General features: G+C 59.3%; 1 protein-coding gene across 1 annotated transcript in view; it reads right to left on the minus strand.

Annotated features, from left to right (window-relative positions):
- OBSCN (obscurin, cytoskeletal calmodulin and titin-interacting RhoGEF) overlaps positions 1 to 16,928 on the minus strand; it is a 161,950-nt gene that overhangs the window by 67,929 nt on the left and 77,093 nt on the right. Inside the window, exons 31-46 of the mRNA XM_042981271.1 lie at positions 16,586 to 16,855; positions 16,191 to 16,457; positions 15,561 to 15,827; positions 15,191 to 15,457; positions 12,724 to 12,996; positions 11,859 to 12,125; positions 11,449 to 11,715; positions 10,295 to 10,567; positions 9,715 to 9,981; positions 8,669 to 8,935; positions 8,318 to 8,581; positions 7,735 to 7,998; positions 5,094 to 5,357; positions 4,489 to 4,752; positions 1,289 to 1,552; positions 491 to 754 (exon numbers count right to left, since the gene is read on the minus strand). Of these exons, the coding sequence (XP_042837205.1) occupies positions 491 to 754; positions 1,289 to 1,552; positions 4,489 to 4,752; positions 5,094 to 5,357; positions 7,735 to 7,998; positions 8,318 to 8,581; positions 8,669 to 8,935; positions 9,715 to 9,981; positions 10,295 to 10,567; positions 11,449 to 11,715; positions 11,859 to 12,125; positions 12,724 to 12,996; positions 15,191 to 15,457; positions 15,561 to 15,827; positions 16,191 to 16,457; positions 16,586 to 16,855 (4,269 nt within the window). The remainder of the gene's footprint in view (positions 1 to 490; positions 755 to 1,288; positions 1,553 to 4,488; positions 4,753 to 5,093; positions 5,358 to 7,734; positions 7,999 to 8,317; positions 8,582 to 8,668; positions 8,936 to 9,714; positions 9,982 to 10,294; positions 10,568 to 11,448; positions 11,716 to 11,858; positions 12,126 to 12,723; positions 12,997 to 15,190; positions 15,458 to 15,560; positions 15,828 to 16,190; positions 16,458 to 16,585; positions 16,856 to 16,928) is intronic.

Consider the following 16,928-nt stretch of genomic DNA (forward strand, 5'->3'; position numbering starts at 1 on the left):
CCATCCTGTCTCAGGCTCACTCTGTCCCTCGCTCTGAGGGTCTTGGGCCCCTTCCTCCACTCCACGGGGACCGCCTTACTCAGCTCACAGTGCATAATGGCTGTAGCCCCTTAGGTGGCCTCTTCCTTCCTCAGGGTCTTTGTGAACTTGGCGGGCAGGGCTGGGGAGAGCCAAGGAGGACTCAAGGCTCTCTTGGGGACTCTATGTCCAGGACAAGACACCCACAAGCACCACACAAACTGCCCAGGGACACAACACGAATGAGTGAATGGAGCACAGAGTGGGTGAGGAAACAGTCCAGGAGAGGCAAACACAAGCCTGGACACAGATACCAGAACAAATACTTGACAAGGAGATGGAGGCTTGGAGTTCCCAGGGGGACACAGCTGGAGACACACAGATGCCCACAGTCTGACAGGGAGAAGGTGGCAATAATGGACAACATGCAGACACCAAGACACTGGCCCACGTGGCCACACATGATCTTTACCCCTGACAGTCAGCATGGCCGATGTCCTCTCCTGCCCGCACACACATGAGTACTCCCCAGCATCCTCCATGGCCAGACCACGGATCTCCAGCTCACACATGTTTCCGTCCTGCCTCAGGCTGACTCTGTCCCCAGCTCTGAGGGTCGCGGACCCCTTCCTCCACTCCACAGGGGATGCCTTGCTTAACTCACAGTGTAGCTTTGCTGTGGCCCCTTCTGTGACCTCTTCCTTTCTCAGGCTCTTTGTGAACTTGGCGGGCACAGCTGGGGATGGTCAGAAAGACACAGACACAGTCACGATCTCTGAGCACATGGACGAGACAGGACACAAGCAACACAGAAAAGACAAAGAAATGGACACAGGCCATGTGCTAAGTGTGTTGAGCACACACTGTGGGTTGTGGTTTCCCTCAGGCTGTCCTGTGCACAGTATGGCCATGGCCTCTTTGGTTGCTCCTCAAGCTTCATAATGTGTATGATTCTGGCTAGCACAGCTGGCGAGTCAGACACAGGACAGAGGATTGGTGAGGGCCGGACACAATAGCACAGAGGACAAGACAGAGTCCCATGGGACAACAGGACCAGCAGTGACCAAGGAGTGGGTAAGTGACTGGGATGCTGTCTTCCGGTGGTTCACACAAAAGCCCAGGAAGGGGAGACATTTGATGGAGTAACAAGGGAGGTGACACCAGAGAATGTGAGAGAGAAAGAACGTGAAAACAGAATGAGTGCAGATGGATGTCATGAAGTCAACTGGACACCAGATCACAGCTCTGCTTGGCTGCATGTGGTCTTTACCCCTGATGGTCAGCATGGCCGACGTCCTCTCCTGCCCACACATGCATGAGTACTCTCCAGCATCTGCCACGGCCAGGCCACAGATCTTCAGCTCACACATGGTCCCATCCTGCCTCAGGCTCACTCTGTCTCCAGCTCTGAGGGTCTTGGACCCCTTCCTCCACTGCACAGGGGCTGCCTTGCTCAGCTCACAGTTCAGTGTGGCTGTGTCCCCTTCCATGGCTTCCTGGGTCTTCAGATTTTGGATGAACTGAGCAGGCAGTGCTGTGGAGGGTCAGATGGATAGAAGTCATCAATCCCTCTGGAGGATTTGGGGCATGACGTGAACATTCAGGATCAACAAAGCAGAAGTATGGAGGAGGACAGGCAGATCAGCTCATGTTCGACTGCAATGGCCTCTGGCATCTTGCCCTGAGGGGCATTTTACCCAGGGACTGCCTCTTTCCAGGTGTCATATCTTCTCAATATCCTCATACCCCGACCTTTCGTACTAGCCCAGCTCTGGCCTCACCTGCACTGAGCTTGAAGCCAGGCTCCTCCCACTCACACATGACATTATGTCTCTTTCATGGAAGAATGCCCATGAGGCACCTCGTGGCCATGACATTCACTGCTCCACTGCTGCTTCTCACCCCATGTTTCCCAGCCAAAGCAGGGCATCCATCTCTTGCTGCCCACACCTGGGCTCATTGCACACTATCCCCACCCACACTAGGCCCTCTCTGCTCCACCTCACATGTTCTTGTCCAGACTCCACCAGACACTCACTCTCCTGCTCAGATTTCCAAGACTATGATGGATGCAGCCATGGCCTGCATGGCCATGCATGGCCTGCATAACCACCCCCCTGGGCCCTTGTCACCTGAATTCCAACTGTAGGCACAATTAGGTCCAAAAGTTACAGGTGACCAGTGTCCACCCTAGTCACACCATGTTGTGGGGTGACCTCCGTACCCCAAATTCATGTCAAGGCCCCAGGGGGCCTCAGAACAGGGCTGGAGATGGAGTCTTTAAAGAGGTGGTTAAGGTAAAAGGGGGTCACTAGGGTGGGCCCTGATCTTATATGACTGGATCCCTATCAGAAGAGGACATTGGGACACACACACACACACACACACAGAGGGACAGCTACGTGAAGACACAGGACATGAGAAGGCAGTCATCTGCAAGCCAATGAGAGGACTCTGGAGGAACCAGCCCTGTCCTGACTGGATCCCAGACTCCAGCCTCCAGGACTGGGAGACTACACGTTTTCAATGTCAAGGCCACTTCTCTATATCTCAGTCATGCCTGTTTTGATAGCAGGAGCATTTCCTGCCATAACAAAGACCTCAAGTTCTAGAACCAGCTTTGGAACTGATGTTGAGTGAAGGCTGGGTTTTGACAGACAGCCGGATAGATCTAGATTGCCTGGAGTAGATCATGGGAGCAGGGGTCAGTATAGGCATTACGGCACTTCTGGTGAGGCCCAAATCAGCAATGAGAAACAGCTGACTGGACACTTGCAGGAAAAGTAGTATCTGTAGGAAGTAGCAAGGAACCTGGATGAATTCTGCCCAGTCTGTGGGTGGATGAATTCTGCCCAGAATCTGTGGAAGGTGGGCCTTGTGAGCAGTGAACTTGCACTGGTTAGCTGAGAGATCTCCAAGAAGAGAGTTGAGGGAGCAGCCTGATTTCTTCTCACTCCTTGTGGTGAAACACAGGTAAGAGCAGGGCAGAAGCCGGGAACAGAGATGGGGTTGCCCAGGCAGGGTGTGCGGAAGGCTGGTCTGATGAGCCACACTCCTGAGAGCTGCATGGGAGACCAACAAAGTTTTGGAGAGCATGCAGAAATGCTACAGCCACGCCTGAATCAGAGAGGCGAAGGCTGAAATGGAGGAAACCATCAGACTTCCAGGGGTCCTATGGGATGCACCCATGGAGCTGCCCAGCTGTGGACACGTATCACTCGTCAAGAAGAGCAAAGGAGGAAAGCAAGGGAAATTCAGAGGCTGCAGGGCTGCCACAGCATGGAATCCACAGGCCAGGCCACATCTACCCACGGCCCACGGCACCACTTGTGGGCCCAGAGGACAGAGCATTGAGCCAGAGGCTCCTTGTCCAGCCTTAAAATCCAGGAGTCTTTCCTGCCCAGTGTCGTGCCTCCAGGGACCAGGGACCTCTTCCCTCATTTCCGTTTCTCCCCTTCAGAACAGGAATGCGTATCTGATACATGTCCTGCGGCTGCGTTTGGGAGGTGTGCAGTCTGACCTCGCAGGTTCACAGCTGAGAGGAAGCCACCTTGAGTGTCACCCAAACCTGGTGCACATGCTTCCATCACACTCTGGATTCTGTGGTGACACTGGACTCAGGTAAGGCTTTGGAGCCTTGGGGACAGGGTGTGCATATGCTGCACGTGGGAAGGACATGCATTTCCAGGGATGTAAGAGGGCAGAGTGTCACGCACAGACTTGTCCCACCAGCAAATTGTATCCTGGAGTTGTGCCCCTGAGACCTCAGAATATGAGCACATATGGAAATATGATTACCTTTCAGAGGGGTAATTAGGGTAAAGAAAGTCACTGGGTGGGTCATTATCTAATCATGCTGGCATCCTAACAAGAGGGGATCAGGACACAAATAAAGGGACAGCCACGTGAGGACATGGGAGGAGACAATGTGTACACTCTAAGGACGGATGCTGCTGGGTCCCAACACCTGGATTCAGACTTCCAGCCACTACGAGTGTGGGACCCGTGACAGTGTTTGTCCTGCAGCCCAAGCCAAGTGGGACAGAGCCCTTCAGAGGGCAATCAAACCCTGTCACCAGACAAAGGAGGGCCTGGCCTGTCTGGCCACCTTATCCCTGAACACCCCAATGCTGCCCTCAGTCCTCCTTCACACATCCGTCATGTGTGTGACATGCTCCCAGCCCCACAGCTGGGCCCAGGATGCGTGCCCATCCACAGCCCAATCACAGGCCAGGAGCCCCGGGCCATTCTGCTGGACTGTGATGCCCATCTGTACATGTTTGCCTGGGGGTCCCTGTACCATCCACCCCGGGGCCTGGACAGGACTGACCAGTGTGTTCTTAGTGTGAGACTGTGGGATGCTCCACATGGCTATTGTGTGGTCCTGGAGAGACAGCAACATTGAGAGACACAGGGGAGCAAAGACCAAGAGGCAGGGGGAAGTCACTCAGATGGCCACACAGTCTTTACCTCTGACGGTCAGTGTGGCTGATGTTCTCTCCTGCTCACACACACATGAGTACTCCCCAGCATCATCCATGGTCAGGCCACGGATCTCCAGCTCACACATGGTCCCGTCCTGCCTCAAGCTGATTCTGTCCCCAGCTCTGAGGGTCTTGGGCCCCTTCCTCCACTCCACAGGGGCCTCCTTGCTCAGCTCACAGTGCAGAGTGGCCGTGGCCCCTTCTGTGGCCTCTTCCTTCCTCAGGCTCTTTGTGAACTTGGCGGGCAGGGCTGGGGAGAGCCAAGGATCAGGAGGACTCCAGACTGTCTCAGGGACTCTATGTCCAGGACAAGACACCCACAAGCACCACACAAACTGCCCAGGACCACAGCATGAATGAGTGAACGGAGCACAGGGTGGATAGGAGGCAAATGACCCAGGAAAGACAGACACAAGCCCAGACACAAACATCAGGACAAATACTGGATGGGGAGATGAAGGCTAGAGTCCCCAGGAGGACACAGCTGGAGAGGCACAGATGCCCACGGAGTCTGACAGGGAGAAGATGGTGACATAGTCACAGTGTGCAGACACCAAGCCACAGGGCCACATGACTACATGCAATCTTTACCTCTGACAGTCAGTGTGGCCAATGTCCTCTCCTGCCCACACACACACGAGTACTCCCCAGCATCCTCCATGGTCAGGCCATGGATCTCCAGCTCACACACGGTCTTGTCCTGCCTCAGGCTGACTCTGTCCCCAGCTCTGAGGGTCTCAGACCCCTTCTTCCACTCCACGGGGGCCACCTTGCTTAACTCACAGCGCAGCTTTGCTGTGGCCCCTTCTGTGGCCTCTTCCTTCCTCAGGCTCTTTGTGAACTTGGCGGGCAGGGCTGGGGAGGAACAAGGTGACACAGAGAGCATCAGACCAAGTAACTTAAGAAGTCAGGATGTGGACACTCAACAATGAAATGCATCCTGGATCAAATAGGAAATCAAAGAATGGACACATGGACACATGGGTGGATCACAGTATGTGGGGGCTGGGCAGCAGGGAGACAGAGGAGCTGGCATCCACAGTGGACCTCAGGACATGGACACATGCATGGGAATGGTCATAGTGCCCACAGAACAGATAGACATAGTGGCCAACGGGGACATCTGCCAGCATCTTCCATGGTCAATCCTGTCTCAGACTGTACCTGATGCTAGATTCAAGGTCCCAGGTCCCTCATCCACCTCACATACCCCAGGCTGCCCTGCTTGGACCACATCATGGCCGCAGCCTCTGACAGCTGCTCCCAGACTAGAGGGCACCCATGCTCCATGAGGTCACCCAGTGCTCCTATGGCAAAGATGCTATGTTTGTCCACACAGTTCAAGCACCATAGGGGCCCGGGTGCTCCTAGGATACCCTCGGGATGTGGGGAGTGGCCTCATCCTACCTTGTCTCATCTGCTTCCCTGCAGGAAGTGACCAGGCCCCCATAAGGGCCCCTGAGGACCCTGGTCCCATCAGGGAGCCACCAGCCACACCATGGCAGGGCCTGTACTGAGCCCCTATTCCCAAGGGTCTCGGGCCCCTCGCACCACTGCACAAGTTCCTCCCAGAGCCTGCTCAGGCCCCAGGACCTTGGTGTAGGGGTTGTCAGGCCTGAGAGGAGCAGACAGACGCACAGAGAGCAAATGAGAAATGGCCACAGATATCAACCTGGCAACACAGCTGCCTTTTGGAGGCAGGGCCTTGGGGACAGCAGGCAGGATGACCCATGGCAGGCAGCTCCACTGCATAGGGACTCCCACCTGCCCCTCACAGGGCCTGTCATCCCTAACCCCTGGACCAGCCCTCCTGTCCTGCCCTGCATCCTGAATCCCACCATGTCTGAGATGCCCCACTCCCAAAAGACCTCCTGCCAATGCTGTGAGCATACCTACCCACCTGTCAGCATAAGACCTGGACCCCACCTCCACATGGATGTCCCCCTGTCTCCCTGGGCATGGCACACATGACCTTCCCCTCCGTCACCCGCAACATTCCATCCATACCCACTGTCACCTCCACACCTGCCTCACCTCACCTCCATACCTGCCTCACCTCATGTCCACACCCACCTCACCTTCCTGACCACCTTACCTCACATTACCTTACCTCATCCACCTCGCCTCATCTCCACACCCACCTTACCTCACCTCCACATACACTTCACCTCTCCACACCCACCTCACCTTCCTCACCCACCTCATCTCACTTTCCACACTCACCCACCTCACCTCCATATCCACCTCACCTGACCCCATCCACCTCAATTCACCTTCCTCACCCACCTCACCCCCACACCTGCCTCACCTCATGTCCACACCTACCTCACCTTCTTGATCTACCTTACCTCACATCACCTCACCTCATCCATCTCACCTCACCTCCACACCACCTCACTTGTACAATCACCTCACCTCACCTCATTTTTCTCATTCACCTCACCTCAACACCCTTCACCTTCACACCCATCCATCCACCTTACCTCAACACCCATCTAATCTCACTTCCACACCTATCACCTCACTTCACTTTATCTCTGCATCTACACCCAGACTTCATGTCACCTCAACTCAACTCACCCCCCCACACACAGACCTCCCCTCAACTCATGCTACACACCCAATCTAGCCTCACTTCACTTCACACACTTTCTACATAAACTCACCTCACTCACCCTCCACACCCACCTCACATGATTCACCTCATAGTCTACATCTACCTCACCACATCTTACCTCCAAACCCAACTCATCTCACCTCACCCCACCTCACTCTGCACACCTTGACCTTGCCTCCATCCACCCTCCACATCCACACTTCACCCCCCCCCCCACAGCTCTTCCATGTCCCTGCATGTGTTTCCTGGCTCCCCTCCTCAGTCAGCCTCTCAGTATCGCTGCGTTGAGTGCCAAGCTTCGATCTAGTTCCTAGCTCCTCCGTGGCACGTTCCCTCCAGAGAGCTCATGAAGTCTGTAATCCTCAGTTGTAGTGTAGGATGCCCCCCATTTCTCCCTGAGATGTAACCCCCTGAGGGCAGAAAGAACCTTATTCTCTGCAGTTTATTTGGGATGAGCCTCACACAAGCAGATGCTAGAGACTCATGCTGCAGGATGCAGGAGACAGAGGCAGAGAGGCAGAAGGACCCTATGGCAACCAGGGCAGAACAACAGGACATGACACAGCTTTTTGAGACATGGAGACACTGCTCCACATGACCACACAAAGTCCTCACCCCTGACAGTCAGTGTGGCCGACGTCCTCTCCTGCCCGCACACACATGAGTATTCCCCAGCGTCCACCACAGCCAGGTCACAGATCTCCAGCTCACACATGGTCCCATCCTGTCTCAGGCTGACTCTGCCCCCAGCTCTAAGGGTCTCAGACCCTTTCCTCCACTCCACAGGGGCCTCCTTGCTCAGCTCACAGTGCAGAGTGGCTGTGGCCCCTTCCGTGGCATCCTTGCTTCTCAGTCTCCCTATGAACTCAGCAGGCAGGGCTGGGAAGAGTCAGACATAGAAGATCAGATTCTCTGGAGATTTTGGGGGGTGGTGGTACATGACGGGACAGATGACAAGACAGACTTCTACAGAACAACAGGACCAGCAGTGAGCAAGGAGTGGTAAGTGGCTGGGATACTGGCTTCTCACAGTTCATACAACAGCCCAGGAAGGGGAGAGATTCCACAGAGTAACGGGTGGAGGGTGACACCAGAGAATGTGGGAGAGAAAGAACATGAACATGGGATGAGAGCGGATGGACATCACAAAGTCAACTGGACACCAAATCACGACTGCTTGGCCACACGTGGTCTTTACCCCTGACAGTCATCATGGCTGAAGTCCTCTCCTGCCCACACACACACGAGTACTCCCCAGCATCTGCCACGGCCAGGCCACGGATCTCCAGCTCACACATGGTCCCGTCCTGCCTCAGGCTGACTCTGTCCCCGGCTCTCAGGGTCTCAGACCCCTTCCTCCACTCCACGGGAGCCTCCTTGCTCAGCTCACAGCGCAGCGTGGCTGTGGCCCCTTCTGAAGCCTCCTTGCTTCTCAGTCTCCCTATGAACTCAGCAGGCAGGGCTACAACAGGGCCCAACAGGGAATGTCACCTTTGACCTCCCACAGGGATGAAAGGAGCATGTGGGCAAGGCAGGCACGGATGCTTACCCTTCACTGTGAGCATGGCCAAGGTCATCTGGTCCCCGAAGTGGCAGGAGTACTGCCCGGTGTCCTGGGGCCGCAGGTCCCGGACCACCAGCTCCAGTACTGCGCCCTCCTGACGCAGGCTGTACTTGCCTCCGGGCCGCAGAACCTCATCTCCACGGCGCCACTCCACAGGCGCAGCCATGGATGACAGCACACAGCGCAGTGTGGCAGCTCCACCCTCCGGCACCTCCAGGTCCTTCAGCCCCTCACGGAACCGCACCGGCCGTGCTGCAAGCAGGCACAGGCTTGGCTCGACCCCTCCATCCTGCACCCCAGCTGAGGGCCCCTGGGGTTGGGGACAGCTGAGGACACAGCAGCCAGAGGGCTCAGGCAGGCCCACCTCACCCTTTCTACACTGGGGGTTACGGGCAGCGAACTCCAAAACTCTGTCCTCCGGCGGGGGGGTGGGGGGGGTGGGGAGGCGGGGGCAAACGGTTGGGAAGAGAACTGTGTCCCCCACCCCGATTCATATGCTGGAGCCCCAACCCCCAGAACCTCAGGATGTGACTGTGTTTGGAGATGGAGTCTTTACAGAGGTGATTTCGGTAACCTGAGGTCATTGGGATGGGCCGAATCCCACGTATCTGAGCGATCACATAGGAGCTGAGGACACAGACAGAGAACAAAGCCAGGACATAGGCAGGGGGCGGTGTGTGCAAGCCAAGGAGAGAGGCCTCAGTGGGGAAACAGCCCCGCCCACACCTGCATCTCAGACTTTCCCCTCCAGGACTGGGACACAGTAAATGTCCATGGTTTAGCTGGTCTGTGGATCCATGGTATTTGTCATGTGGCCTATGCTGAGACACTTGGAGATGAATCAAGCCAGGAGGAGGGGACACAGAGATGTCAGAAAACAAGACATAGGAATGAAGCAAGTCAGACACTGCTGGTCAGGAGACACAGGTGGAAGATGGTCAACTCTACCAAAGCAGCAGACACCTGGACATGCACAGGGGGGGCCACAGGCTCCCCCACACAGAGAGTAGGACATGAGCCCAGGAACTCACCGTGGACCCTGACAATGGAGCTGCTCCAGGAGCCCCCGGCCTCACACTTGTAGCGCCCACCGTCCTGCACAGTGGTGCCCTTGATGACCAGCTGGGCCCGGTGGCCCTCCTGGCTCAGCTGGCACCGGGCTGATGGCCGCAGGGTCTTTCCATCCTTGGTCCAGCACACGGGGCTGTCTGGGGCGGTAGTCTCACAGACTAAGGTCAGATCCTCCCCCTCTGTGACCGTGGCATCCGTGAGCTCCCGGGAGAAGACACTTGGCTTTTCTGGAGGTGCAGAGGAAAACTCAGGACGTGTGGGCCCCTGCCCCATGAGGCTGGGGTCACAAATGGGCTGCCGGGGATACAGAGCAGGCCTGGCATGGCCCAGCCCACACTTTGGAGACTGAGGGATCAGCTCTGCATACCACATGCCGCAATCACCTTCAAAGAGCCCCACCTCCCCGGGATCTGTGGGCCAGGCACCTTGTCTGTGAGCCCCAGGACCATGCTCTGCACACAGCCAAGATCTGCCTTCTACAAGGCTGCACCCTCAGCCTTATGGACCAGGCCCCATGCCGGCACTGGGCACACAGCCCACCTGTGACCCGAAGGGTGGCTGAGGTCCGCTGGTCCCCTGCCTCAAAGTGGATGGTGCCTGAGTCCTTGAGCGCCAGCTGCCGCAGGGTCAGCACGTGGTAGCCACCTGGCTGAACCTCAATCTCATTGAGCTCATTCGGGTGCAGGGGCGTCTTGTCCAGGAACCAGTGGACAGGCTCGTAGTCGGCAGGGGAGATGCGACAAGAGAAGGTGGCCGAGGAGCCCTCACGCACCTCCATGTCCTCCAGATCCTCCGTGATGAGCACTTTCCGGCCTGCAGGGCACAGACCAGCAAGTCACGGTCCCTTGCAGCCAGCTGCCAAGGGAAAGGGGCACTCCCCAAGACTGGGGGTGGGCTCACAGCTGGACTGAGTAAGGCTCAGAATGATGAAACCCAGAGCACAGCAAATGTATCAGAGCTCAACTGTTCACACGTGCGAGTTTTGGCTCCACTGATGAACCCCAAGCCCACTTCTGGGGTCCTTCTCAGAGCACATGGGGTGGGTCAGAGCGAGCCCCCCTCTCCCCAAACTCTTCTCCACACCTGCCTACGTCCATCCCCAAGGTCACAGAATGCAATTAAATCATGGATTAAAAGAAGAAATAGGAGGGCCCCTGGGTGACTCAGTCAGTTAAGCATCCAACCTTGGCTCAGGACATGATCTCACAGCTCCTGGGTTCAAACCCCATGTCTGTGCTGACAGCTCAGAGCCTGTAGCCTGTTTCGGATTCTGTGTCTCCCTCTCTCTCTGCCCCTACCCCATTCATGCTCGCTCGCTCTCTCTAAAAAATGAATAAACATTAAAAAATATTTTTAAAAAAAGAAGAAGTAGGACTGTGAAAACAGTTGTGGCTGTTGCCACACTTTTACTCCTCACACCTGGAGGCATCCCCAGGCCATACTCCCTGCAGAGCCCCGATGTGGGGGCCAGGCACATTCCAGCACACAGGTTCCGAGCAAACAACTGCGTGAATTCATGAGGACACGTGTTCATTCACACTGTGTCCCTTTAGTAGGACCTCAGAGACAATACCACCCAGGGCCAAGCTCCCAGGGATGGGGAAACTGAGGCTGGTCCCTGACAGCCTCCAAGCCCACTTTGAACAAAGCTTACTCCCAACCACACCCCCGGCCAGCATGGCACCGGGCCCCACCTAGCACCAGGAGCCGGGCCTGGGAACAGGCCTGGCTGATGTCACAGGTGTAGGTGTCGCTGTCCGCCTTCTCCAAGGCGCTGATGGTGAGCCTCAGGGTCAGGCCCTCCTGGCTGGGTGCGTGCTTCCCAGAGGCATGCAGCTCTGTGAGGCCCTTGCGCCAGATCACCACAGCTGCGGGACGCTCTGTCTTGCACGTGAACACGGCTGTGCCCTTCTCTTCCACGTGCAGGTCGGTCAGCTCCTCCGTAAACCAGTTGGCCTTTTCTGGGAGGCAGTGGGAAGAAGTGGAGGTTGAGGGTTGTGCAGACCCCATGCCAGCCCCTCTGGACAGGGAACAGCCCCCACCATGGGCAGGGAGGGAGGGACAGAGGCCAGGGGACCCATCCCAGGGTCTCCTGTGGGGTCACCTTCCACACGGAGACTTGCTGTGCTCTTGGAAGCTTCTGTCTCACACGTGTATTCTCCTGAATCCTTGAGCGACACCGCACGGACCACCAGAGTGGCCCAAGTGCCTTCCGTGACCAGGTCATACTTCTGACTCTTGCGAATGGCCTTCCTGTCCTTTAGCCAGCGCACCGGGGTCCCGGCCCGAGACAGCTCACAGCTCATCACCACATCCTCACCTGGAGCAGCCTGCTGGTCTTCTAGAGGCTTCGTGATACCTGCCGGCCTCTCTGAAGAGAGCAGAGAGCAGAACAGCCCCCGTGAGGCATGGCCACACCCCAGCCGTGCTTAGGGTGAGGGCAGGGCAAGCACTACAGAGGTGGAGACCACAGGACCTTCTGGGGCCTCAGGGTCTGGAGTGCAAGAGGCCCCACAGTCACAAGGCAGGGGCCTGGGAGGGGAGATATGAGACCACAGACCCTCACACCTTGGTATCACTCAGAGCCCCAAGACTCAAAGCGTGGCCACCACCATTGCCAGCTGTGAATTGAATATCACCCACCTGCACCAGTATTTATACCAGGTACACAAGCTTAGGAATGCCAATGGCGATTTCACTAGCTCAGTGAGCAGTGAGCCCTAGGGGCCACCATGCTGTCAGACCCCCAACCCTGCTCCTGCCCACAGACTGGAGGCTCTCGCCCCACAGAGTGAGCTCTCTGAGATGACCAGACACCCTTTGCACCCCAGCAGGTGCTTCTGGGCCTCCAACAGGGGAGCTCCCTGGGGACTGGGGGACTGTCCCCAGAAGCACCATTTCTGGCCCAAGGCCCCACTCCACCCTCAACCCAGTGGAGACAGGCCCCCATCCCTGCACACGGTGCCCACCTCTGATGATGAGGGAGGCCTTGGAGGTGAGGTCCCGCACGGAGAACACCACCTCCCCAGCGTCTCCAGGAACCACATCTTGAACAACCAGGGTGTATTTGCGGCCCTGGCGTGTGGCCCGGAAGCGGCCAGAGCCACCCACTGTCTTCCCGCCAACTGTCCATATGGCCACATCGTTGGGGTTCTCATGGGACAGGACACACTCGAAGGTGCAGCTCTGGCCCTCCGGCACCTCCACCGACTTCAGCCTCTTGGTGATGCCCACGTGCAGGTCTGTGGGCCACGGAAGATGGTGGTCATGCCGGCCAGGCCCTCGGACACCAGCCTCTTAACACTGGCACTGTCAAGCCCGTTGCTGCCTCAGGTCAGACCCCACAAGGGGCAAGACCTCACTCCCTCCCTCCCCAGTCCCACTCCCCGCTAAGCAAATGTCTCCAGCTGGCCGAACCCTGTTGTATGGATCACAGAGAGCTGTGAGTGTAAACCAGCGTGGCCACCCTCCTATCTGCTACAGAACACTCACTGTGCGGAGAACATTCACTGTCCATGGTGGTGGCCAGCTCAAAGCTCCAGGAGGTGAAGGACAGGCCCGAATGAAGGAGCCATCCAGCTCCAGAACAAACTCACCATGCTTCCCTGCCCCATTCCCTGTCTCACCTCAAACCCTGGCCAGACCACCAGGGACACATCCCAGGGTGACTGCGGAGCGAGCCTGCCATGCACATGCAGGAGAGAGAATCGGACCAGAGAAGCTGGGCCAGGACAGCAGTGCACACAGGAGGCCAGGCCTAGGCTGACAGTGACTTCTGAAGGGACCGTGTGTTCCAAGCCAGGGGGAAGGGGGGCAATGCTGCCCTGCTGGCTGTGTAACCCATGGTGCAGCTCAACCTTTCTGAGGCAACTTGATAAACCAGAAACGTGGCCTGCCAACAACCACCTTCACCAGGCTATTCGTGTGGCCTGGAAGTCCTTCCAGAGCATCCTATGCCTGACATCTGGGCCTCTGCCATTAGCCACCCCCAAAATGCGACCTTGACTGTGCTCCCTCTGTGGTTCCCACACCTGCCCACACACATCCCCTGATGCAGATTGAATGTCACTAGCCTGCACTGAATCCCTGGCATCTTGGGACTCTATCACTCATGGCCAGCCCAGTGTCCCCGAGAGCTCTTCTTCTCAACGTCCCTGCCCCACTGTCTGCAACCTAGGCCTCTTAGGGACCATCAAGCCTGGTCTTCCAGGAGCCTGCCCCTGACCTCCTGGGCTCTAGAAAGCAGCTCCTGGCACGGTTGAGCGGGTGGGCACCACAGTGGCAGGCCCCGCCTGCCCCCTGGACCCGGACCCGCCTCCTGGACCCAGACCCACCCCTGGGCCCGGCCCCGCCCCTGGACGCGACCCCGCCTACCCCCTGGACCCAGACCCACCAGTGGACAGGGCTCTGCCCCTGGACCCAGACCCGCTCCTGGACCCGGACCCGCCCCTAGAAACAGTTCCGCCCCTGGACTCAGATACACCCCTAGACCTAGCCCTGTCTGCCCCCTGGACCCAGACACGCCCCTGGACGCAGACCCGCCCTCTGGACCCGGCTCCGCCCCTGGACCCGGCCCTGTTCCTGCAACCAGCCTGCCCCTGAGATGGCCCCACCCCTAGAGACGGCCTCGCCCATGGACCCAGCTTTCCTGGAGCCTACTCCATGCCTTGGACCCGGCCTCACCTCATGGACTCTGGCCCTACCTTGGACCCGGACCCGCCCCTAGAGACGGCCTCGCCCCTGGCGACAACTCCGCCCCATGAACCCGTACGCGTCCCTGGACCCGGCTCCATTCCTTGAACCCAGACTGTCCCCTGGACCCGGCCCCGCCCCATGGACCCGGCCCTGATCCTGGTGCCTACTCCATCCCTTGGACCCGCCTCCGCCCCATGGACCCGGACTCGCCCTGCACCCGCCCTCACCCCATGCACCGGCCCTGCCTCCTGGAGCCCGCTCCATCCCTTGGACCTGGCTCCGCCCCAAGGACCTGGCCCCGCCCCTTAGACCCAGCCCCGCCCCTGCACCCGCCCCCGCCCCATAGCCCGGACCTGTCTCCTGGACCCGGACCCGCCCCTTGGACCCGGACCCGCCCCCTGGACCCGGACCCGCCCCATGGACCCGGACCCGCCCCATGGACCCAGACCCGCCCCTAAACCCGCTCCCGCCCCGTGGACCCCGCCCTGCCTCCTGGTGCCCCCTCCATCCCTTGGACCGCCTCCCCACCAAGGACCCGGACCCGCCCCCTGGACCCGGACCCGCCCCCTGGACCCAGCCTCACCCCTGCACCCGCCCCGCCCCATGACCCGGCCCTGCCTCCTGGACACGGACCGCCCCATGGACCCGGACCCGCCCCTTGGACTCGGACCCGCCCCTGCATCCGCCCCGGCCTCCAGGACCGGGACCCTCCCCTTGGACCCAGCCCGCATAGCCACGCACCGTGCACGCTGACTCTGGAGCTGGTCTCCTCGGAGCCCACACTGCAAGTGTAGAGGCCGGTGTCTTCCCAGCTCAGGTCGTGCACCACGAGCCCGCGCGTGCCCGCGGTGTGCAGGAAGTCGTACTTGTCACTAGGGACCAGCTCCACCCCGTCCTTGCGCCACACCACGCGGGCCTGGGGGTCTGAGATCTCGCACTGCAGGGCCAGCGTGCCCCGCTCCTCCGCGGACACATCGTCCAGCGCTTTCAGGAACACCACCGGCTTTGCTGCGGGGAGGTCGTGGGCAGGTGAGCGAGCGCCACCTTCGGCCTGCAAGGACCCCGGCGCCCCGCGCTGGGAGGACCCCAAGGACCCACAGCGACGCCTCACCTTTGACCTCCAGGCGGGCAGTGACCGACACCTTGGGGGAGCAGGCGCGCACAAGGCCGGCGTCGGCCCGCCGAACCCGCTTCAGCACCAGCGTGTGGCGACGGCCTTCGTGGGAGATCTCGTGGAAGCTGTCGTTGTACAGAGGTGTGCCGTTGAGCGACCACTCGACCTCCTCGTCCTCATGGGACAGCTCACACGAGAAGCAGGCGCGGCCCTCCTCCGTGGCTTCTGCGTCCTGCATCGGCTGCGTCACTGTAACCTCGCGCGCTGCCAGAGCACAGAGCCACTCAGCACCGCCGCAGGAGACCCTTCCCCCGGGGGAGAGGGGTTCCTCGCCTCCTCTCCCAGACCCTCCCCCCTAGGGACGCTCCTCCCCTTCCCCGGCGAGGACCCTCCCCCCCCCAAACCCTACCCCCTGAGGATGCTCCCCCCCCACCCTCCCCCTCCGGAGCCCCCGCCCCACGGCAAGGACCCTCCCCACATCCCTGACCCTCCTCCTTGGGGACCCTCCCCCCCAGACCCTCCCCTCCGGGGACCCTCTCCCCGCCCCTCCCCCCTCTACCCCGGGAACACATCCCCCAGGCGGAGACCCTCGCCCTGGCACGGGGCGACCCCTTGCGCCCTGGCTACCTTCCACCGTGACCTCAGCGCTGCTCTGGGCGCTGCCGGCCTGGCACCGGTAGACGCCGGCGTCCGCCGGCGTGAGCCGGAGGACGCGCAGCTCCGCCATGTGGCCCTCCAGCCTCATCTTGAACTTGTCGGAGGGCGCCAGGGGCGTGTCCTCCTTGTACCACTGCACGGCCTTGGGGGCCGGCTTGAAGTCGCAGGACAGGACCACCGACTGCAGCTCGCGCCCCGCCTTGGGCTCCAGGGGCCGTGTGAGCACCATGGGGATGTCTGCCGCGGGAGGGGAGAGGGCAGCGCTGCGTCAGCGGAGGGACTGCGGGGTCCCAGAACCCACCCTGTGCCAGGTCTGCCACCAGACCTGCCAGGTCTGTGCCCCTTCGCCCCAGCGGCGCGCTCACCAGAGACCACCAGGCGTGCGGTGGAGCGCGACTTGCCAATGGTGAAGTGCACCGGCCCAGTCATGGTGGAGCAGGTTCGTCGCAGCGTCAGCCGGTGCACCGTTCCCTCCTGCTCCATGCCTACGGTGGGCCCAGCCTGGAGCACTGTCTTTCCCAGGAACCACTTGGGCGGCCGCACCGAGGGGATGGAGGTCTCGCATTCGAACCAGGCAGGTGCGGGCTCCATCACAGTCACGTCCTGCAGGCCTCGAACGATGGTGATGGATTGCTCTGTGGGTGAGGGGCTGGTCACTGGGGCGGTCCCACAGGGAGGACCGCCAGCAGCCACAGGCACAGTGGGGAG

The sequence above is a fragment of the Panthera tigris genome, chromosome A1, assembly GCF_018350195.1.
Source record: "Panthera tigris isolate Pti1 chromosome A1, P.tigris_Pti1_mat1.1, whole genome shotgun sequence".
Lineage (NCBI taxonomy): Eukaryota > Metazoa > Chordata > Mammalia > Carnivora > Felidae > Panthera > Panthera tigris.